Source organism: Thalassophryne amazonica, chromosome 19, assembly GCF_902500255.1.
Source record: "Thalassophryne amazonica chromosome 19, fThaAma1.1, whole genome shotgun sequence".
Lineage (NCBI taxonomy): Eukaryota > Metazoa > Chordata > Actinopteri > Batrachoidiformes > Batrachoididae > Thalassophryne > Thalassophryne amazonica.
The window spans coordinates 52,943,754-52,967,437 of NC_047121.1; the positions used below are offsets into that span (position 1 = coordinate 52,943,754).

The 23,684-nt window shown below is 42.9% G+C and overlaps 1 protein-coding gene across 3 annotated transcripts in view; it reads left to right on the top strand.

The window, feature by feature from the left end:
- Window positions 1–23,684, top strand: part of dlgap2a (discs, large (Drosophila) homolog-associated protein 2a) — a 362,290-nt gene that overhangs the window by 261,204 nt on the left and 77,402 nt on the right. For all 3 annotated transcript variants that reach the window (XM_034195339.1, XM_034195340.1, XM_034195341.1), the window contains exon 2: window positions 7,729–8,879. In XM_034195339.1, the coding sequence (XP_034051230.1) occupies window positions 7,729–8,879 (1,151 nt within the window). The remainder of the gene's footprint in view (window positions 1–7,728; window positions 8,880–23,684) is intronic.

Below are 23,684 nucleotides of genomic sequence, written 5' to 3' on the forward strand. Positions count from 1 at the left end.
CATCCCTTAGTTATGCTGCTATAGACTTAGACTGCTGGGGGGTTCCCATGATGCACTGAGTGTTTCTTTCTCTTTTTGCTCTGTATGCACCACTCTGCATTTAATCATTAGTGATTGATCTCTGCTCCCCTCCACAGCATGTCTTTTTCCTTGTTCTCTCCCTCAGCCCCAACCAGTCCCAGCAGAAGACTGCCCCTCCCTGAGCCTGGTTCTGCTGGAGGTTTCGTCCTGTTAAAAGGGAGTTTTTCCTTCCCACTGTCGCCAAGTGCTTGCTCACAGGGGGTCGTTTTGACCGTTGGGGTTTTTCCATAATTATTGTATGGCTTTGCCTTACAATATAAAGCACCTTGGGGCAACTGTTTGTTGTGATATGGCGCTATATAAATAAAATTGATTTGATTTGATTTGCTGTCCAGGATCCAAGGCCACCGTGGTGTGGTGGATGCAGCAACACAAAGCACCACTGAATCTGACCTGACGTTCGCTGGGTGCTGGTTCTGATGTGATTGGCTCAGTGCGCTCGTAATCGACCATGAAATCAGACGTTGTTGTTTGACTTGTGGCTGCTCCCATTGTTCAGGGTCACCACGTGGATCCAGCATAGACCCACATTGGGATTTGGCACACGTTTTATGCCACATGCCCCTTCCTGACACAACTCCAGTTTAACCTGGAGAAACACACACAGCTCCTGGTCTTCCGAAGACGTTCCCCCGTGCAAGTACTAACCAAGACCCACTCTGCTTAGTTTCTGAGATCTGACAGGATCAGGCTGGCACAGAAGTGACTCACTTTTTATTTTTAAATCAACCATTTGATTACAAAAACAGGACTTTTTATTATTCTTTGGAAAACCTGTTTGTTGTGCACGTTTTAATTTGGGAGTGTCAGATAGTGACATTTAGTCAAAGCCCTTTGGTGAGTTGGACCTATAGTCCCAGTGCCTGTGAAACTCCCATACCAGGCCTGTCTCCAGGTATTCCTTCTCTTGGGAAAGTCTGGAATATTGTTTGTTTTTGGTAATCCATAAGTGCTCCTGGGAAGACGGTAGTTCGGCAGGTATTGTCCTGAAACCAAAGGGTCAGGAGGACAACATCAAACCCCATAATGCAAAAGATGTTGTCTGTTTTTTGACATTTCAAGCAATTTATCAAACAGGCTTCACTAATTAACCCTTTTTGTTTAATATTCATTGACAGGGAATCGACAAATAAATGTAGGTACTTTCAGAATATGTAGTGTTAATCATCTGCTGCTTTAACAAAATGCAAATAATGTTGGTAGTGTCTACGTAAGTGCAGTTCTTCGATGTATTTGTGCCAGGGTCCGACCACTTTCATCTTTTTCTGCCCGTTCTCTCAGTTGGTATCCGATCCAGAAGACAGGTGCTGATATCCGTGCAAAGACAGATCTTTTTCCAGTTGCCAAACATCAGAGAGCCTCACCAGCACGGGAGGTTTGCTGTGAACGTCACGGCGCCTCCGTCACTACATATTCAGTAACCTTCTATATCATTTGAGAAACTTACTTTTTAACTCATGCATCCATTTTTTCCCCTTTCCTTTAGCGAAACCTCACTCCTCTCTCATCAGAGGGAGAGGTGAAAGAGGAGAAACAGAGATGGAAGGAGGATGAATCTGTCATCTGTGTCACAGAATCCCGGGAACTGCCATAACTCCACCGCGAGATAATTTATTCAATGTAACTTCTTGAGATACCTCAAGGAACAGTCAAGTGCCTGAGAAAAACCTTGAAGAAAGACAGTGACATAATGTCAAACTAAAACATGTCATCACATCAATCAGTGGCGCCCCCCATCCTTCAGCTGCGATCGCTGGTAACTGCAGCGCACTGAGCACCAAAACCTGATTTAACCTCAACATTAGTTCACAGCAACCTTTTTGATATGCAGGCGTAAAAACACAACCAGTCTTCAGGGAAATCTCACTTTTTTTTCTCCCTTCTCACGCATGCTTAGACTACCCCTGATTAATTTTACATCAGCCTGCCAAATAGACGTCTCCTTATAAAAAGCTGATAAACAACAGAAAATTCTCTCCTCCACAGATGGAGAAGTAGTGTAGAAAATCTCAGCGGACTTTTCAAGCAGCAAAGGCTGCCTAACGTGGACTGTGTTGCCTGAACTAATTTGAGAAGGTTTGGGCAAACAACTAAAAAAAAGTACCCTGAGATGGACCCAAAACCGGAGCTCATAAAGAGGAAGCCTGTTCATTAGAGGTTAATATACAAGACCAGATACCGACAGTGTTTCTGTGCAGCCAGCTTTGGTTTTTGCTGTGTTTGATTCAGGTGACCGGGATGTTCTCTGTGGCATCCTGAGAATTTGAGGGATATCAAAGATGTTGCTGGACTTCATTTCCGGCCTACAGTACAGAGCACAGGCAGAATCTCTGAATTCTTCACAGTGAATTCTGTCTTCATGCCTTCAGGCTGCAGGAGGGGATGTTTGGTCGGGTTGAGGGAATCAGCAGCTTCAGTGCCTTTGTTGTGAGGTCGGGTTTACTGCCTGATTGGGTATTGGGCTGGTTAGGTGATGGTCTAGTGGGTAAGCGTTGGACTTGAGACCAGAGGATCCTCTGTTCAAACCCCATTCAGACCAGAAACTGACTAAGGGCCCTTGGGCAAGGTCCTTAATCCCACAGTTGCTCCTGGTGTACAGTTGAGTGGCTCGCGTGGCAGCACCCTGATCTGTGTGTGTCTCTGAATGGGTGAATGTGAGGCGTCATTGTAAAGCACTTTGAGCTTCTGATTCAGATGGAAAAGATCTGCATAAATGCAGTCCATTTTACCCTGAGTAATAGTCATGTCTCTGGGTCCTTGAAAGATGCCTGGAAAGATCTTAAGGAGTCATGAGGTCACTGGTCAAAGGTGTTTGGCGATGCCAATATTTTTTCAGGAGAACGAAGGTCCAAGTCTTTAGACTCTTGGTGCTTTCTGTCTTCATATGTGATTGTGAGTCTTGGGCACTAACTACTGACTTCGGTCGACGGCTGGTTCCGTTTGGTGCTTGTTCTCTTTGGAGAATTCTTGGGTGCTGCTGGAACGACTTTGTGTCAAATGAAGAGTAACTTGAGGAGTGTGACTTCAGCTACATGTGGCCATTGACCGTGTGGCGTGTTTCTGTGGGCACGATGCAGCACACAGGTGCTTCAGTGCTGAGAACCGTAGCAGGTGGACAGTGCCAAGGGGACACTGACGTTTCACCTGGCTGAGGCTGATAAATGGTTAGTTTTGGGAGTTGGAGATGACCAGTTGTCTGCCTGGTTACTATCCAGGATCAAAGACAGTTCCATAGTGTGGTGGCTGCAGTGATGTGAGACTAAATGACATTTCATTTAGAAGATTTAGACAAAACTCATGTATTCTTAAAATATTTTTCATTGAAGTATTACTGTTTATTGAAATGAATCTCGCTGGAAAATGTTTGTTTCGTATGTTTGCTTCTTGTGACTTCTTTCAGAAAACCTCTACAGCTGCTTTTTCAGTGTCATCGTTATGTTCTTTCCATCCATTCTAAGAGAAGGTGCCACCTAACTGGTCACTCAGTGCACAGCTGGTGAGGTTCTGAGGTTTTCTGGTCATTTCCATGAGGAACAAAGACCACGTGTCTTGGGGCCACCTGAAGTCCATTTTAAACGTATCACTCATGGAGAGGCTGAAGGTTTTCTTTGCTTGATGGCAAGAGTAGAGGTCCCCCCTGCCTTATTTTTAGTTTTACTGGAGAAGAAGTTGAATCTGATGCAATTCTTTTCTGCACTGGGACACACGAACCACAAAGCAAGTATGTCATGATGTCCACACCAGTACAGGAAGTAAAAGTCCACAATAGAGGTTTGGATATGCAGTTTGAGCAGTGTGCCCACTTTGACCTTGGCAATATTCTGATCACAGCAGGAACCTGATCTAACGTAACAAAACTGAAGGAAATCCACCAAATGGATGTGGAGGTCTGAGACAGTCAGCTGGAATTTTCCTTTTCTTCTCAGTAAAATTGCCAAATTTCCATCTGTCCAACTTTTGATTTGATGGCCATCAAACCAGAGGTTGGTGCTGCCGTTTGATGTGAAGGAAAGATGTGAAGGAAATTCACTGAACGATCACTGAGATTGAGTTCAGGACAGACACATTGAAGCAGTTTTAATATCTTCCATGAGACCATCTCACCCAGTGGAAGATAACTGACCTTAAATGTGTAAATGAAACCATCTGTGGCTAATACAGCGCTTGTGAACTTAAATAATATGTGTCTGTGCACTGCGTGTTTAGATGAGGGCCGCTCGATAGTAAAGGAAAGTAATGATGTCCAGGCAGCGTCCTTCTTCCTGTAGCAGGTATTTTAGCATTTTGCCGTCTTCCTGGTGGGATTCAGGACATTGTGATTCCAGTGCAAAGTGATCGCAGCCGAGCATAAAGATAAACTTTCCTCTGATAAAGTTAAACACGTTGGAATTGAGCAACGGGACGTCTGGCCTCAGTGACTGATGGCACAGAACTGGGTTTTAATCTAAGACACAGCCAGCAGAGAGAGTGGGGAGCGGTGGGGGGTGGTGGGGGGTAGGGGGGTACGTTTGGTGTAAACTCCCAAGGACGCCTCTCCGCTTCACCGCACGCTCCTGTGGGATTTGACGGATGATAGCAACAGCATAGAGTAATAGGCTATTAGTTCACTTTGCGTTGGAGAAATGGTAATGTGGACTTCTGTCTGTCGCCTGTCCTTCTCTTTCTTTCCTTCTTGGTTTTTTTTTTATGTTGCTTCAGCGGTGTGACATCAAACCGTGAAGATGTGTCACTTTTGCAGGTTTTCCTAAAATGCTCGTTTTAGTCCGTGTGTATCTCCTGTTGAGGAAAAAAGTCACCGCTTGGGGCATTTTTCCTGTAAGTTTAACTGGAGCCTCCTGTAACTACATTTTTTGCAAAAAAAAAAAAAAAAAAGAAAAAATTGCAAAATTTTATTTCATTTATATAGCGCCAAATCACAACAGAGTTGCCTCAAAGTGCTTCACACAGGTAAGGTCTAACCTTACCAACCCCCAGAGCAACAGTGGTAAGGAAAAACTCCCTCTGAGGAAGAAACCTCAAGCAGACCAGACTCAAAGGGGTGACCCTCTGCTTGGGCCATGCTACAAACATAAATTACAGAAACAATTCACAAAACAATTCATGGATGAATATACAAGAAATGCTATTGGCGCACAGGACAGGAGGATCGCCAACACAAATACAACTCCCATCTCTGGATGGAGCTGCGCCTTAAACAGAGAAAAAACAGAATCAGGCGTCAGAAAGACAAAAAATACTGTATAATTTGCCAGCATTAATCAACAAGAAAAATAGAAGAAATACTAAGGTGATTGCTGGCCGCTAGCCCTAAGCTTCACTAAAAGACCCAGAATTTAGGTAAAGTTGAGGCCGCAGCCCACTCTAATTACTAATAACATGAATTAAAAGACTAAAAAGCATAAAACAAACCTGTACCAGTATGCTAGCCATATGAAAGGGAAACTAAGTGCGTCTTAAGTCTGGACTTGAAAATCTCCACAGAATCTGACTGTTTTATTGATGCAGGGAGACCATTCCACAGAACAGGGGCACGATAAGAGAAAGCTCTGTGACCCACAGACTTCTTATTCACCTTAGGGACACAAAGTAGTCCTGCACCCTGAGAACGTAAAGCCTGGGCCGGTACGTAAGGTTTAATTAGGTCAGTTAGGTAGGGAGATGCCAGTCCATGAATAATTTTATAGGTTAGTAGCAGAACCTTAAAATCTGATCTCACTGGGACAGGAAGCCAGTGAAGAGATGCCAAAATGGGTGTAATGTGGTTATACTTTCTGCTTCGTGTCAAAAGTCTGGCTGCAGCATTTTGAACCAATTAGAGAGCCCTAGTGCTAGACTGCGGTAAACCAGAAAATAGAACATTGCAGTAGTCCAGTCTAGAAGAGATGAACGCATGGATCAGGGTCTTAGCATCAGCCATAGACAGGATGGGACGAATCTTCACTATATTTCGCAGGTGGAAGAAAGCAGTCCTAGTAATATTTCTAATGTGGAGGCAAAAGGACAACGTAGGATCAAAAATTACCCCAAGGTTCCTCACTTTGTCAGTGTGATGTATGACACATGAGCCTAGGCTGAGTGTGGTCAAATTGATGCCGATGTCTCACTGGACCAAGAACCATCATTTCAGTCTTATCAGAGTTTAAAAGTAGGAAGTTTCTAGACATCCAAATTCTCACTACTGCAAGGCAGTAATACTTCTAAGGATTTTATGTGAACGAGATTACCAGCAGTTATCGGCATATATAACTGAGTATCATCTGCATAGCAGTGAAAGGTAATCCCAAAATGCCGCAATATGTGCCCAAGGGGTGCTATATAAAGGGAGAAAAGCAGGGGGCTTAAGACAGACCCCTGTGGAACCCCAAATTTCATGTCACTAAGGTTAGAGGTAGTGTTACTGTACAAAACACAGTGCGAACGACTGGTCAAGTATGATGTCAGCCATGCAAGGGCACTCCCAGTAATCCCAAAATGATTTTCCAGCCTATCAAGTAGAATATGATCCACTGCATCAAATGCAGCACTGAGATCTAACAGCACCAGAACCGTAGTGGTGTCTAAATCCATTGTAAGTAGAAGATCATGCACCACTTTAGTGAGTGCCGTCTCTGTGGAATGATATTTTCTAAAAGCAGACTGCAGTGGATCAAAGAGATTATTCTCAGTAAGATAGTCTACGAGCTGCCGTGACACCACTTCTTCCAGAATTTTAGAGAAAAATAATAATTTGATATCAGCCAATAGTTTTTCAAAACACTAGGGTCAAGATTAGGTTTCTTAAGTAATGGTTTAATCACTGCAGATTTGAAACATTTAGGAACAGATCCAGAAGTTAAAGAAAGATGAATAATTTCCAGCACAGTCAGCCCAAGAGTGGGCTACAGGTCCTTAAACAGTTGTGTTGGTATAGGATCAAATAAACAGGTTGTGCTTTTTGTTGACATTACGAGTTTTGTCAGCATGCCTAGTGAGATACTGTCAAATTCTGTAAATCTAGGTAATACCTCAGTAGTGGCGCCCAGCTCAATAACAGGGTGTAGTGGCTGGGTTAAGGCATGCCAGGATATGTTTAACCTGATGTCTTCTATTTTCTTCCCAAAGTAATCCAGGAAATCTTGTGCTGTAAAAGTAGAGCGAACTACAGGTGGTTGTCCATGCATAAGTGTTGCCACCGTGTCGAACAAGAACTTTGAGTTATGCTTGTTTTTTTTGATCAAATCAAAAGTAGTAGGTTCGCTTTGTAGCCAATAATGCATGCTTATAGTCTAAGATAGCATCACGCCACGCAAGGTGAAATACTTCTAATTTTGAGCGACGCCATTTCCGTTCTAGACCTCTTGCTTTATGCTTGAGGTCACACAGATAATCATTGAACCAAGGTGACTGTGATTTGGGGGAGAGCGGTTTTAACACAGGTGGTGCAATCATGTCGAGTGTAGTCCAGTTTTAGTGTTCATTCCTGCACGTTCAGCGACATGGCAGCAGGAGATTTTACCAAACTTCTCTCATTTGTTTTGGGCTTTGGGGTGAGAAGGCACTGCAATGACCTGCATCTTTTAGACCGATAACGCATTTGTATTTGGGGGTGAGAAGTTAACGATGGTTTGTGGTCTGATCTTGTCTCTGTCGCTCTCTCTTGATTCTCAGACCAGCGGTATTCATGGTCGTCCTCGCAGCACTTCAATGAGGACACCTACTCGCTTCCACCCAGGAACATGAAGGGTCTCTCCGGCGGCCGCCCGACCCAGCTCCAGCTCACCTCTCCCCCCTCAGCCCACACCTGCGGCTTACCGGACTGCGATCACTTACTGGACCACCACCTCCACCATGGCAACTCGCGACCCCCTGCCTACCTCCTCAGCCCCACGGAGAGCTGCCCGCTTGATGGCCACCGCCGCTGCTCCCCGCGGAGCTCCATCCACTCGGAGTGCATGGTAATGCCGGCATCCTTGTCCACCACTGACCACTCTGTTTCAAGTAGCACTTTCCCTCGCATGCACTACGGTAGCGCTTCACGGGACAGCTGCGGAAACACTTCTGGTGGCAGGGAAACCCGAGATGATGTTAGTTCGTCCTCACACGGTGGAAGTGGCAAAATGAACCGAATCCCACCAAACCTCCTGGACCAGTTTGAGAAGCAGATGCCACTGCACAGGGATGGCTTCCACACACTGCAATACCAACGCACCTCCACCACCACCACCACCACCACAGAACAGCGTAATGAAAGCCCAGGACGGATACGCCACTTAGTCCACTCTGTGCAGAAGCTCTTCACCAAGTCCCACTCCCTTGAAGGTTCCTCTAAGATGAATGGTACCAAAAGTGACTCTCATCGAGAAAGCTCACACCACCACCATCATCACCACCAGGGGCACCACAAACACAGCAAACGCAGCAAGAGCAAAGAACGTAAAGCTGACGGCAGCGGAAAACAGCGCTCTGGAGGCTGGTGGAGTTCAGATGACAACCTGGACAGTGATAGCACTTACCGAACACCGAGTGTCATGTCAAGACACCCCGTGGACCACATCAGCCACTGCTACCCCGAGTCGGTGCACGGTCACCTGACGGGCGACCTGTCACTCAAACCCTCCAAGAGCAACAACGATGTCAAGTGCTCCGCCTGCGAGAGCATAAGCATGGCGCCGGAAGGCAAGTTCATGAAGAGGAGCTCCTGGTCCACGCTGACGGTCAGTCAAGCAAAGGAGGCTTACAGGAAGTCCTCGCTCAACCTAGAGAAGCCCATGGCACCCACAGACCTCAAACCCAACCTCAGGCCCTGTCACTATCTACAGGTGAGTCCATGAAGTAGATTTACCGGACATACAACCAAACACTTTAAAACTGCTGATCTCAGAGGTCACTTATTCTAGATTAGAAACAGTAACTTCTCTCACACTAAGTATTTGGACAATGACACACAGCAGTCAGGATGTGCTCGCTGTGCAGACATTTGGTTTTAATTCAAGAGGTTTAACAAAAATGTTGCATTAATAATTTAGGAAATGGTTATTTTTATACGCAGTCCCTCCATTTTCACCCTCCGTAAGTAACTGGACAATTAATAAGCATTTTTATGGTCAAATGTGACGTCTTCCCTCCCATTATTCCATGATAAGTACAGCACAAGTGATTCCACTCCTTAAATGTGCATCTCAATATGAGTTTCAAAGTGGTGTCGATGCAGGTGATAAGGTCATAATTAGACTGGGAAAAATAATAATAATAGCCCCAGTAACAACAATAATAATAATAACTATTTGTATAGGGCTTTCCTGGGAAACAAACCACTAAACAAAATATACTACTCCAATAATAAAAGAATAAATGCCACTAATTCAAGGATACAACAAGAAGGCATAAAAATAACAGGTGCACTCACATTTTCCTTATAGTGGTTCCAAAGCTGTGGGACAGCAGTCTGCTTTATTTTGTCCAAACTACATCAAATAATGTCCAAAATATTGTCCAGCACTTTTTTGTCCACCTTGCCTTGTTTTGGAATTTAACAGTCCTTATGTTACACACTTCAAGCTGAGGGCTTCCTGCATAAATCCACTGTTCACTTCTTCATATTGCTGTGGTCCAGCAATCTGTGCCCATCTATTTCTTTTGTACAAACTGCTTCAAATAACATCTAGTATATTGGCTAATGGGCAGCACGGTGGGTTAGTGGTTAACACTGTTGCCTCAGAGCAAGAAGGTCATGGGATCGATTCTCACCTGTGGCCCTTCTGTGTGGAGTTTGTGTGGGTTCCCTCCAGGTGCTCCGGCTTCCTCCCACATCCAAAGGCACGCAGGTTAGGTGGACTGGAAACTTTAAATTGTCCGTAGGTGTGAATACATTTGCTTGTCTGTATGTGACCCTGTGAAAGACTGGCGTCCTGTCCAGGGTGAACCCACCTCACGCCCCATGACTGCTGGGATAGGCTCCAGCCCCTGTGACCCTTAATTGGAGTAAGGTGGTATATATGGAAAATGAATAAATGGCATTTATATAGCACTTTTCCATCTGCATCAGATGCTCAAAGCGCTTTACACTGATGTCTCGCATTCATGCATTCACACCGACACACTCACACACCGATGTCAGGGTGCTGCCATGCAGGGTGCTCACTACACACCGAGAGCAGCTAAGGGATTAAGGACCTTTCCAATGCACATTTATTTGTCCATTTTACTTTTGTGGAATTTAAAACAACTTCTGTTAAGTGATGGCACAGGCTGTGGTGTGCACATGTGCAACATTGATTTCCTGTCTGTTGTTAAACTCACCTCCAAAAAAAGTGTTACAAAGTGAGTTCCACATCCAGAAAAAAGGAGCGACTTCTGTACTGTTTTTTTTTTCAGTTCAAGCCCATTTTTGACAGATGCAATTATAACCCTTTAGCTTACGCTTGGGACAGAGTTTCCAGGGTAATCTGGAACACAGCATCCATAATCTAAGTCAAAATTAGGTTGGACTAGGTTAGACTCAAGAAGAGAATAGACAGTGACCACAGGTACTGTATAAATGGGAAAAAAAAGTTCAACATTTCTTAACACACACACACAGAGGGAGCTGAAAGACAAGAACAAATGTAACAAAACAAAAGAAAATCTTTCCCACAATCGTCGGTCAATAAGGAGAGGTCAGTCAGGTCAGTTCCTTTGTGGTACTGTTTCCTCGTACATACTCGTAATATAAAGTAGTTTGAAGTCAGTTAAAGGCCTTTTGCAAAGTACTACCACCCAGGTAGCATATAAGTAACGTTGGAGATCTCATAAAGCTCATCTGTAGTCCAAGGAAATGCGCCCAGTCCACTGGCTCGGGCAGGTTGATGGGCACAGATCACAGACACACACATGGACATCCAGAATCACTGGCTCTCATCAGTGGCAGAAAATTACACACCCAGGAAAAAAAACAATCTGCACACAGCAGCACAGAATAGCTCATTAGTTCTGTACTGATCTTGTTACTATCTAAACACTCAGTATCTAGTTATGTTAAGAGTGAATGAAATTTAATATCAGCCTTATCAAACATGGATTTGTGCCATCATACAGCAAAATGCCAGTTCACAGTTCATAGTTTGTGTATTAAGCAGACGTCAGTGCCAGGGTTATCACCTGTATATGTCTCTCAAAAGACGCTCATAAACATCTTACAAAAAATGGCTGTAAGCCTTAAACATTAGCCCGGAAGAGCTGAGCAACTTAGCATGAACCGTTCAGAACTTGCGCTCTGCTGTTAAAAGCTTCTAGAAACAGCACACATGCGCGGAATCGAAACGGCGCACCAATCCAATATGAGGGGTTAACGGCTAATAAAATTCAATACAGTGACGTTCGACTGGAGTGGAGACTAATGGTGACATCGAAATCAAGAAGTAGAAATAGCAGTGTAAATTACACATAATACAACTCGGGGTGAATTATCTCATTGTTATGTGGCACAGCTAAATTAGCACGTTAGCAAGCATGTTTACTAACACTGTGTTCACCAGAGATTCACTCAAACTTTATCCAAAGGAAGAATGTAAACAACGATTAGTCAAAACCTGCTTCACTTCCACTTAATAATAACTTGGAACAGAGTAGACTCTTAAAATTCTGTTTTAAAAGACATTTTACTGTCTAAAATTTTGCATTGGCCAAAAACGTTCCATGCACGCCTGCATTTCTGCGACACCTGCCTCACAACAACTCTGCTTGGGATCTCTGAGATGAGAGGTTTGTTCTAGTTTCACTGGACCTGACCAGGTCAGCTGGTTCTTGCCCACCGACACCTTTATACCTCCAACAACGTCTCTGAGTGCACTTTCTCCACACCTGCACTGCCATCTGCAGGAGTGGAGGATAACACATTTCATGTGAGTTACACAATTTATACTTATTAAAATACGATAATCGCCTATGTACAAAATGTTTGAGGTTGGTTTGTGCTTTCATGGGATTGACTATAAACACAGCTGATGTTAATATACATTTATATCTTTTTTAATCCACATTTACTAAACATAAAATGAAAAAGTGCCTTAGAAGTTGTCTGCAAGTCAGAGTAGGACAAGGACAGAGAGCAAGCGGGTGGTTAGGGCTGTGTGTCGTGTCACCGACTGAATGGTCCCCCCCAGAAATCGGTCCCCCCTGCCTTCACTGTGCATGTATCATCAGCCGTAGTTCACTGATTATCACCTCGTTTCTGCATCAAACTGCCTCCAGTCATCTCAGCATCTCAGCAACAGATATCTGAAGCTTTTGTACAGCAATCATTTCCGCATAAATTCAGCATTATTTCATCATAAAAGTCGGGGCAGCAATCAGAGAAGCACGTCTGAGCCTGACGTGCTGCTGCGACACCTACGTCATTTCGGAGCGTCAGCAGTGATTCACTCTTTATCGCCTCGTTTCTGCTTCAAACTGACTTTACAATGATTTTAAGAGGTTTTACTTTGTCATCTGATGGTTAATAATCACATTATTCCCTTTGAATCACTTTGGGTGTAGAGAGTTGGACTCAGTCGGTCTCAGACGCATGCTCAGTGAAGGCAGAGCAGACCAATTTTTCGAGGGGACCATTCGGTCTGCGACACTGGCCACAGAGCGAGCGGGTGGGGAGGGACGTTGAGTCGAATGAATCAAACAATGTGACTGTCTGGCTGCTCCTGCTGTGGTTACGCCGGCATCATGTGCTGGAACCGACTCAGAAGAGGACAGATGTGTGTTCAGGGTTGATCTTGAATAAGGTGGTGCGTCACCGGGATGGGCCGAAGTCCCAGTGTGGTGTTCAGGCAGACAGGCTGCTGGTCTCTGCCGGCCTGGTGTTTGATCTCAGAGGCCGGTTTCGGCGTGTGGATGTTGCATCGTTGCGTTGTGAACTCCTCCTCCTCAGGCTGCAGAAGCTGCACTGCAGGAAGAATTGTTTAGCTCTAAGTAAGAGGAGAATCGGCACCGTGACAATAAAAGCCCCGGGATCAATGCAGATTTTCACCTTGTTATCTGATCACTTTGGACGAGGTTTGCATTTCACATTTGGCCCATGATGGGCTCCGTGGGAGACCCCGCTGCACCGCAGAGATCAATTCAGAGTGACTCAGCACTTTTCACGCAAGGGTTGAAGGGTGCACGAAGAAAGAAAGTGCACGTATAAATCCCAAACTGCAAATCCAACCAGAGCGGAAATTGATTCTGTAGCAACTACGTTCAATATCCAACAATTTGATCTCTGGAAGGAACATGTACAGTAAGAATCACCAGCAGCCGAAATAAAGTGAACTCTTCAGTACATTTGGAAAGAAGATTCAATGTGTTGAGTGGATTCAGGAGGCAAAACTCTTCTTCTACAGGAACCATAGAAACTGTCAGTTTACATTTACAAACATTTGTAATCCAGGTCAGTGCTGATAACTGGCGCAGATAGAAGGCCAGACCAACAATCGTGTGTGCGCGCGCGTGCGTGCTTGCCTGCACTGTCGGCACTGATAACTGGTTTGACCCCTAGCTTTTAACCCTCTGGGGCTGACGCCGTCGTATATGACGGCTAAGACCAAGCTTTACTAAATTATAAATAACTTTTTAATGATATACGAGGTCTGTCCATAAAGTATTGTACCTTTTTATTTTTTTTTTAGACTATATGGATTTGATTCATATGTTTTCACGTCAGACAAGCTTGAACCCTTGTGCGCATGCGTGAGTTTTTCCACGCCTGTCGGTGACGTCATTCGCCTGTGAGCACGCCTTGTGGAAGGAGTGGTCCTGCCCCGTCGTCGGATTTTCATTGTCTGGAAATGGCGGAATGATTTGGGGTTTTTTTCCATCAGAATTTTTTCAGAAGCTGTTAGAGACTGGCACCTGGAAACTATTCGAAAAATTTATCTGGCTTTCAGTGAAAATTTTACGGGCTTCACAGAGAATAAGGTCTGGTAGTACAGCTTTAAGGACCCCTTTAAGGATGCTCGGCGCAGCGAGCTGCGATGACACGGCACAAGCCACCGGACCATTTCTGAGCTGATGGCTCTGTGGATACGAGACCGTCGTGTGCTCTTTCTCTGGTTATCACAAGAGCTGGACATCAGCCATTTTCCGGCAGATTTCACTTTTAACAAGAGATTTTGTCATGGAAAGCCGCGCGGAGGCTTCACGCGTCACGACCGATTCGCTTTGGAAGCGAGACAAAGGAACACCTCCGTTTCGGCGTGTCAGAGGACAAGTTTGGACATGTCCAGCTCTCCACAATTTCACTGATACTTACTGGACTGGCAAGCATTGAAAGCTGAGATAGACATGTCCAAACTTGTCCTCTGACACGCCGAAACGGAGGTGTTCCTTTGTCTCGCTTCCAAAGCGAATCGGTCGTGACGCGTGAAGCCTCCGCGCAGCTTTCCATGACAAAATCTCTTGTTAAAGGTGAAATCTGCCAGAAAATGGCTGATGTCCAGCTCTTGTGATAACAAGAGAAAGAGCACACGACGGTCTCGTATCCACAGAGCCATCAGCTCAGAAATGGTCCGGTGGCTTGCGCCATGTCGTCGCAGCTCGCAGCGCGGCACGCTGAGCGTCCTTAAAGGGGTCCTTAAAGCTGTACTAATAGACCTTATTTTCTGTGAAGCCCGTAAAATTTTCACCGAAAGCCAGATAACTTTTTCGAATAGTTTCCAGGTGCCAGTCTCTAACAACTTCAGAAAAAATTCTGATGGAAAAAAACCCAAAATCATTCTGCCATTTCCAGACAATGAAAATCCGACGACGGGGCGGGACCACTCCTTCCACAAGGCGTGCTCACAGGCGAATGACGTCACCGACAGGCGTGGAAAAACTCACGCATGCGCACAAGGGTTCAAGCTTGTCTGACGTGAAAACATATGAATCAAATCCATATAGTTTCAAAAAAATAAAAAGGTACGATACTTTATGGACAGACCTCATAAGATAGAAACTTACTTTTTCTTTTTGCTGAAAAGTTAACTCCGTGGACTTTCGAGCCAGCCATCGGCCATCTTTGTACTCCTCATAGAAGCTGTGTGATGACGTCCACAATGTGAGTGTCCAATCGAAATTGGTTCACCATCACATGGTTTTCCAAAATCCAATCGTAGGGCGGATTTACCTCACGTGAAAAGCCAAAGATCGTTTTCAGGAGTGATGTGTTACTAATTGCCCCGTTGAATAACTCCAATGAGTACATACTATTAGTACATACTCAGTGTACTCTGCACCATTACGCACAGCGATCAATGAAATCAGGAACAGACGGAGAGCCTCTGATGACAATCTCACGTGCTCAAACAAAGAGTGTGTAACTATCAGGATTGCTGCACTAGTTTGCATGTGAATGTTACCGGATAACTCTGGTGCTTTCTCTGCGTAAAGCACTGTTTACCATATCAATGGTAACAAAATGGTCAACAAAATGCATAGACCATTTTGTATATAATGTTCAAAATGTGCATTTGTGTTTATCGTTAGAACCTTTTTGTTGTACAGACTTTCACACAAGACCTCAAATTACCTTTATAAAGGGTCAAAACAGTTGTTTATTATAGTTTGCTGTGTGTTTTGAATAAATGCGTGTGGAAAATTAGTTTTTGTTTTATTTTTTCCTTGCCTATTTTTGATTGTAAACCTTTATTACACTTATAGAATACAACAAAATATATATATATTCTGAAAGCACAGGTTGTCCTGAAAAAAAGAGACATAAAACTTGATTGTGGGATGCAGGGAGAGCTGTTAAAAGCAATAATAAAACATTTATGCCAGACGCGTGAACTGTCCAAAGAATGCCCTCAGACCCCAGAGGGTTAAGGCATAATCTTGAGTTGTGCAAACTGAATGTAATTATTGATGACATGATAATATGGTTATAGAAAATATGGCAGATTAAAACCTTTGCTTCTGTATCATTTTGACAGTAAATCTAATGAATGAGGTTTAGTATCACAGTAATTACTTTTTAAAACTGTAATATCAGTGTAACTTACATAACTTACATCTGTTGTTTTATGGGGGAGAGGGGTTCCCTCTTTTGTGGCTAAATTAATAAAATATCCTTTCTGTTGGGTCGTGTTGTGCTTTGACCATATTATCAGAGTCTTAGAACATAACTGCAGTCAAACAATCAGAAAGTAATGTTAATTTCTCTGATTTGTTACATTTCACCTGCTCCTAATCCATCATCAATCCAATGTATATTTAGCAGGCAGCAGGGATGTTGTATAAGATAAAGAGAGTTGCTGTTTTAATTGCACTTGTCCATCAAAGTTCACCAAATTTAAATGACTGTCCTCAAATGTACAAGACAATTCCTGTTTTTGCCAGTGGTGGGCACAGCTAACCAAAAAGTTAGCTTCAATAACCAGTAATCCGATAACTGAAAAGTTATATTTTATGACGTTAAACCGATAAACTGCTAAATAATTTATCTTTATCACAGATAACCGATAACTATTAGTATTGATTTGGACGCAGCCACATCAGATTACACTGTCAGCTTCTGATAAACCAGTTTCACTTTAAGCACCACAGGGGCTGCTGGGTAAATTCAAGGATCACAAACACAAATAACACATGAAAAATGAATAAATTAAAAAAAAAACCTAAACACTGTCATCATCTTTCAAAAGCAGTAAAAGACAGCATTAGATACACCGTCATTTACAAGCTAAAAGCTACAAGCGTGTGAAAAAAAAGCTTTTTTCACACGCTTTGAACCCTGTGGCATAAACAACCGACATATGTCCATTAATGCATCGTTGGCAGAGTAAAAGACACACGTAGTAAATATAAATTCTTACCTGTTAGTTTCAGTGGGATTCATCTGAAGAAATAATCCATATAAAGAAAAACATCCTGATTATCCAAACAGTGTCTAAACAGTGAAGAAAAGTTCCTGTACAAGGCTGCACCATGAGAGCTCCTCTCTCCCACCGAGTCTTGGCAATTAAATTATCCCATGCCACAAAGAAATAAAATGAAATAATGTTAAAATTAGTCCGTTTTGTTTTTTTGTTGAGCAGATGATAACACTGTAATGTCCAAAATGAAGCTGAACTACACTTCCGACCGACAATGCTCCCTGTGTCGGCCGGCCAATCACGTTTTACGCTTGATGATGTCATCAGCAAGCGACAGCCAATCTGCACAAACCACTGATCTACACACGACAGGGATTAAAATGTTTGATTTTAGGGGTTACAAACATTTTTGACCATTAAACTTTGCTCACTTTACCAGCAAAAAAAAAAAAAATGTTATCAGAACTAAATTTATCGGAAGATAATTGTTCCAATGATGGTTTTAAAGTTATCTGAAAAGCTAATCCGCTAGCAAAAACATTAGCTTCAATAATTATCGGTTATCGGATTAGTTGAACTGTGCCCACCACTGGTTTTTGAATTTTTATATGAAGAAACTTTGACTAGTGGTGTACGTATGCTTTCTTCAAATGGCCCCAGTTTGTATTTCACAAAGAATTGGAGATCAATCAATCAATCAACTTTTTTCTTGTATAGCGCCAAATCACAACAAACAGTTGCCCCAAGGCGCTCCACATTGCAAGGCAAGGCCATACAATAATTATGAAACACAGTCTACGTCTAAAGCAACATAACCAAGGGATGGTCCAGGGTCACCCGATCCAGCCCTAACTATAAGCCTTAGCGAAAAGGAAAGTTTTAAGCCTAATCTTAAAAGTAGAGAGGGTATCTGTCTCCCTGATCTGAATTGGGAGCTGGTTCCACAGGAGAGGAGCCTGAAAGCTGAAGGCTCTGCCTCCCATTCTACTCTTACAAACCCTAGGAACTACAAGTAAGCCCGCAGTCTGAGAGCGAAGCGCTCTAATGCGGTAATATGGTACTACGAGGTCCCTAAGATAAGATGGGACCTGATTATTCAAAACCTTATAAGTAAGAAGAAGAATTTTAAATTCTATTCTAGCATTAACAGGAAGCCAATGAAGGGAGGCCAACACGGGTGAGATATGCTCTCTCCTGCTAGTCCCCGTCAGTACTCTAGCTGCAGCATTCTGAACCAACTGAAGGCTTTTTAGGGAACTTTTAGGACAACCTGATAATAATGAATTACAATAGTCCAGCCTAGAGGAAACAAATGCATGAATTAGTTTTTCAGCATCACTCTGAGACAAGACCTTTCTGATTTTAGAGATATTGCGTAAATGCAAAAAGGCAGTCCTACATATTTGTTTAATATGCGCTTTGAATGACATATCCTGATCAAAAATAACTCCAAGATTTCTCACAGTATTACTAGAGATCAGGGAAATGCCATCCAGAGTAACGATCTGGTTAGACACCATGCTTCTAAGATTTGTGGGGCCAAGTACAATAACTTCAGTTTTATCTGAGTTTAAAAGCAGGAAATTAGAGGTCATCCATGTCTTTATGTCTGTAAGACAATCCTGCAGTTTAGCTAATTGGTGCGTATCCTCTGGCTTCATGGATAGATAAAGCTGGGTATCATCTGCGTAACAATGAAAATTTAAGCAATACCGTCTAATAATACTGCCCAAGGGAAGCATGTATAAAGTGAATAAAATTGGTCCTAGCACAGAACCTTGTGGAACTCCATAATTAACTTTAGTCTGTGAAGAAGATTCCCCATTTACATGAACAAACTGTAATCTATTAGACAAATATGATTCAAACCACCGCAGCGCAATGCCTTTAATACCTATGACATGCTCTAATCTCTGTAATAAAATTTTATGGTCAACAGTATCAAAAGCAGCACTGAGGTCCAACAGAACAAGCACAGAGATAAGTCCACTGTCCGAAGCCATAAGAAGATCATTTGTAACCTTCACTAATGCTGTTTCTGTACTATGATGAATTCTAAAACCTGACTGATGACAGTTCTGAAGTGTGACTCACATGTAGATTATCTCTGCATGCAAAAGCCGGTGTCTCTGACCGAACTGTCCCCCCTAAAAATCGGGCCGCGCTGCCTTCACTGCACATGCGTCATCAGTCGCGGTTCACTGATTATCGCCTTGTTTCTGTTTCAGACTGCCTCCAGTCATCATCTGTCTCAGTGACAGATATCTGAAGCTTTTGTCCAACAATCATTACCACAAAAATTCAGCACTATTTCATCATAAAAGACAGAGGAAGCAATCAGAGTGCCACAGCTACACAAGCTGCTAGCTGCTGCGTTCACTGTGCGTCAGTCATTTCAAAGTGTCAGTAGTGACTCACTGATTATCGCCTAGTTTCTGCTTGAAACTGAATTTACAATGATTTAAGAGGTTTTACTTTGTCATCTGATGGTTAATAATCACATTATTTCCTTTGATCTCTTTGGGTGTAGAGAGTCAGACTCAGAGAGTCAGACTCAGACATTCTCAGACGCATGCGCAGTGAAGGCAGGGCAGACTGATTTTTTGAGGGGACCATTCAATGTGCAACACCGGCCACAGAACGAGCGATCTGATGATTAATAATCACATTATTCCCTTTGATTGATTTGGGTGAAGAGTCAGACTCAGATGAGCTGCTGTGGTCCAAAATGATGCATGCACAGTGAAGGCAGGGTGGACAAATTTTTAGAGGGGGACCGTTCGGTCTGCAACACCGGGTCAGATTCTGCAGTATGTCATTAAGCTTTAAGCCCCGCCCATTTCAAGACACTGCATAAATAAAAGACACTTTGATCAAATTTATCCAGTTTACTTTCAGGGGCTTCATTTGCTGTTTGGTGGAGCAGATTTGACGGCGTTTGTCTTAGACGTTGGTGTCGGTTCTATTTTAGGTGAATGCTGCTGCGTTGTTCAGTGATTGTGCTGTGATACGTGTATCAGGAGTCACATGGTGCACTGAGTCCACGGAGTCATCTCACGCCTAATAAATACTAATAATTTTGCACTGCAGACTCATCCACTCACAATTCTATAATCTCAGTAAGTGCACTCCCTCGGCTGTGGTGGGACACGTGTTTCGGCGCTATAAACATTTCTAAAAATATCTTCCTCGCCTGCTCCCTGCCGCAGACCTATATTTAGCCCGGCATTATCAATCCAAAGCAGGCAGAGTGACACGCCGTCGGTCCCGGAGGAGAGTCTGTGCCCTCTCAGACAAACAGAAGACACTTCAAGGAGGAATGGAGATTCCTTCACGGCTTCCAGATCCATGAAGCTGTGCCATTTTTGGGGGGGTGGGGTTTGTTGCCTGTGACTGCTGTTGGTCATCACCAGGAGAAGTGAGGCACACAGGTGGTGTTAGTGCGCACACACCGTGGACTCACACTGACTTATATTTACCTACCTTAACTTATCTACATTAACTTGAACTTCGATCCTGACTTCTTTGAACCCAATCAACAGGAATACCACATCTTTGAACCTTAAACATTGAGGCTTCATCGTGGTTCCTTTGATTAAAATCTATGCTTTGATCCAATTTCCACTAGTCCTAAGTACAGGATCAAAGAAAGACAGACAAATGGTGATGAAAACCTAAAGTTCTTGGTGAGGTTCAAAGATCAGTGATCAGGATCACAGAGAAGCAACCCGGGGGCTTGTTTTTTTTTAAAGTGCGAGCTGCTATTTTTGCAGTTATTTTCCCTCACACAGTTTGAGGCATTTCACAACTCCGTCATCTCCCTCTGCCGGCTTCAGCACAGCAACGTGGAGTCTAACACATTCATCTGTACAATCAAAAGTATTTTATTGAAAAGAAAAATAACACCAATAAGTTACCACAGAACTATGTAATCTGTCATAAAATATGAGTGTTAGTCCAGCGATCAAATATTCCTCATACCAGCAATAATTTTGATAACAGGCTGAACATTATGTTAACCATGAAACAATGATTAAATTACTAAAAGAATCCAACGGCCCTGAAAAAAGAGAAACAGTGACAGAGGAAGAGCTGAGAGCTTATAGGGCCAAATAATTAAAATCCTAAAAATGTCACCAAAGCATTTTAGTGTGTGTCCTGGAGGAAACGGAAAAAGTCTGTGATCCATTATTGTCACTATGGTGACGATAATTATGTAATTTCATAAAAACACAAAAGACAAAAACAAAGTGGAATAAGTGCGGACGCAGTTTATTGATGAACAACAAACAATGTTTAATTCGGTGTTACGTTACTTCATTAATATGATGAACAACAATCCACACAGCCTCGTTTTCAAAACTAAATGTGACCACTCAGACCTGAATAATGGTCATTTTTTCATGACTCAAAATTAGAATTGTTACCATCACTTCAAGTTTTTAGCTGATCGACTCAGTTGAAGTGGATCTGTCTGTATTTTAATATGAAAACTGCAGCTGACTTTAATTATTTATAAATTAATTGGACACTAAAACACAAACAGACTGAAGTGAGATTAAATAGAAGAAAAGGTTTAATAAAATTTAAAGGCATACTTTAAATATTAGCAAAGATAAAATGCTAAACCACGTTTGCCCAGTTTTTGTGTTGTGAGTTCAAAATGGTCACACGTCACTTTTATGAAGCGAGTCCCACGATCAAAGGTCAAGATCAACGGGGAGTGGCCAGGTCAGGTCTGGAAACATGCACTGGTGCCACTTGTCGCCACATCCACCACATTGTGGAACCACCGTTGGTCCTGGATGGCAACCATTCAAGCAGACAACGGGTCTATGTCCACCTCTTGAAAGTAGCCATCTGTCTGCCTCAGCCAGGTGAAACGTAGCCATCTTCTTAGCCTTCTGCAGCCATTGTGGTCCTCAACATTGCGGTACCAAAGAAACGTGCTACGTGTCCAAAATCTCATAACTTGTGTTACTCCTCATCTGAGTCTCCCTAGGTAACCACTCATTTGACACAAAGTCATTCCAGTGGTACCCAAGGATAGTCCAAAGAGACCTGGTACCAAAAACATCCAGTCAGCGATCCCTGGTTAGAAAGGGTGTAACGATACATTTGTTTGTATTGAACCGTTTTGGTACAGGACGTTCGGTTCGGTACAGAGCTGTTCACAGGTGAGTTCGCATTGCGTGTTTTTACATTCAGTGTTGCCAACTTGGCAACTTTCTCACTAAATTTGGCGACTTTCCAAACCCTCTTGACGACTTATTTTCTCAAAAGCGACTAGTGACAAATCTAGCTACTTTTCCTGGCGTTACCGAAGACTTTTCTGATGTTTGGCGACTGAAAGTGAAAGTCTCTGTTGTCACTGAGCAGCAGCGGGTCTCCCCCTCCTCCTCTGCAGCCTGCAGCAGCCTGTAAAGCGCTGAGCGGAGGGATATTTACAGTCCTCACTTGGACTCGCTCAGCCTACTGACCTCGTTTGCTGCACTGTGATTAAATAGTCCCCAGACTTTGAGAAGCCCTGGCCTTGAGAAGTTATTTTATTTTAATAAGTGATGGCCAATTTTAATGGTACAATAAATAAACAAACCAAGAATCAAGTTTATTTGTGGTTCTAAATATTTTTAAGGTGGTTTTGCTCACTTTTTGGCCTCTCCCACAATGTTTTTGTTTTCAAAACTTTATTTAAAAAGATATATTAACAAACATTAAACAAACAGTTAATAGAAAGAGATAGAAAATAAAATACATTGTACAAAAGTAAAGGGAACATTAACAGGTAACATTAATTAGCATTAATTAATTAACATTAAAGGTAACATTAATTCTCTTAAAAAAAATATCCCTTATAGAGTGTGACAGTTTTAGACAAGTTACATTTTCTGACAAAAAGGTTGAAAAAAATTGAACAGGGCTTCATGCTGGAACCGTTGTGCTGCTCTTTACTTGCGGAAAGGTTTTGTTAAGCTGTTTACTAGGAATGTACGATATATTTGTTTATAATATTTCATACATTTGTCGTTTATTTGAGAACATTTTATTTAACTTATTACCAGGCAGCACTTTGCAGTTATTTTATTTTCCTGTTTGTATAATGTTCCAATATATTGTTGGTTTAAACAACAAGCAAATTTAGGTTTTGCATTTTGTTCCCATACTGTACCGAAAAGGAACCGAACCATGACCTCAGAACCGAGGTATGTACCGAACCGTGACTTTTGTGTGTCGTTACACCCCTACTAGTTAGCGTCCAAGTCTCATCATCATACGGTAAGACAGGAAGCCCCTGGATCCAGTAGACTTGGACTTTTGTTCTTCTGCAAAGGTTTCAGTGTCACTAAACACCTCTGTCCAGCAACTTCAGAACTCCATTAGCTCTTCCTATTAGTGTTTTGATCTCAAAGTCTGATGACCCAGAGACATGAATGGTCACTGCCAGGATCAGTGAACATCTCTACAAGTTCAACATTTTCACCACATACAGACACACTTCTGATGGCCAAGTCCAGGAAGTCTTTTGAAAACCAGGACCTTAATCCTGATCCAGGACAATCACAAACCCAGACAGGCTCATGCCACAAGCACTGCAATCAGGGTTTCCACCGATTCTGTAAAGATCACAGCATCGCATGGGAAGTCGAGGTCAGTCAGCCTTTTTTTTTGTCTTCAATAAAGGTACCGAAGTTGCTCACGTCCACAACCCAACCCCACACTCAGTCCATGCAAGCACCGAACAGTGTAGGGACCAGTACACAAATCAGATTCTACCAACTGCTCCATACACACAGTGGTCACAGGTCCTGTGAGCAGCCTAGT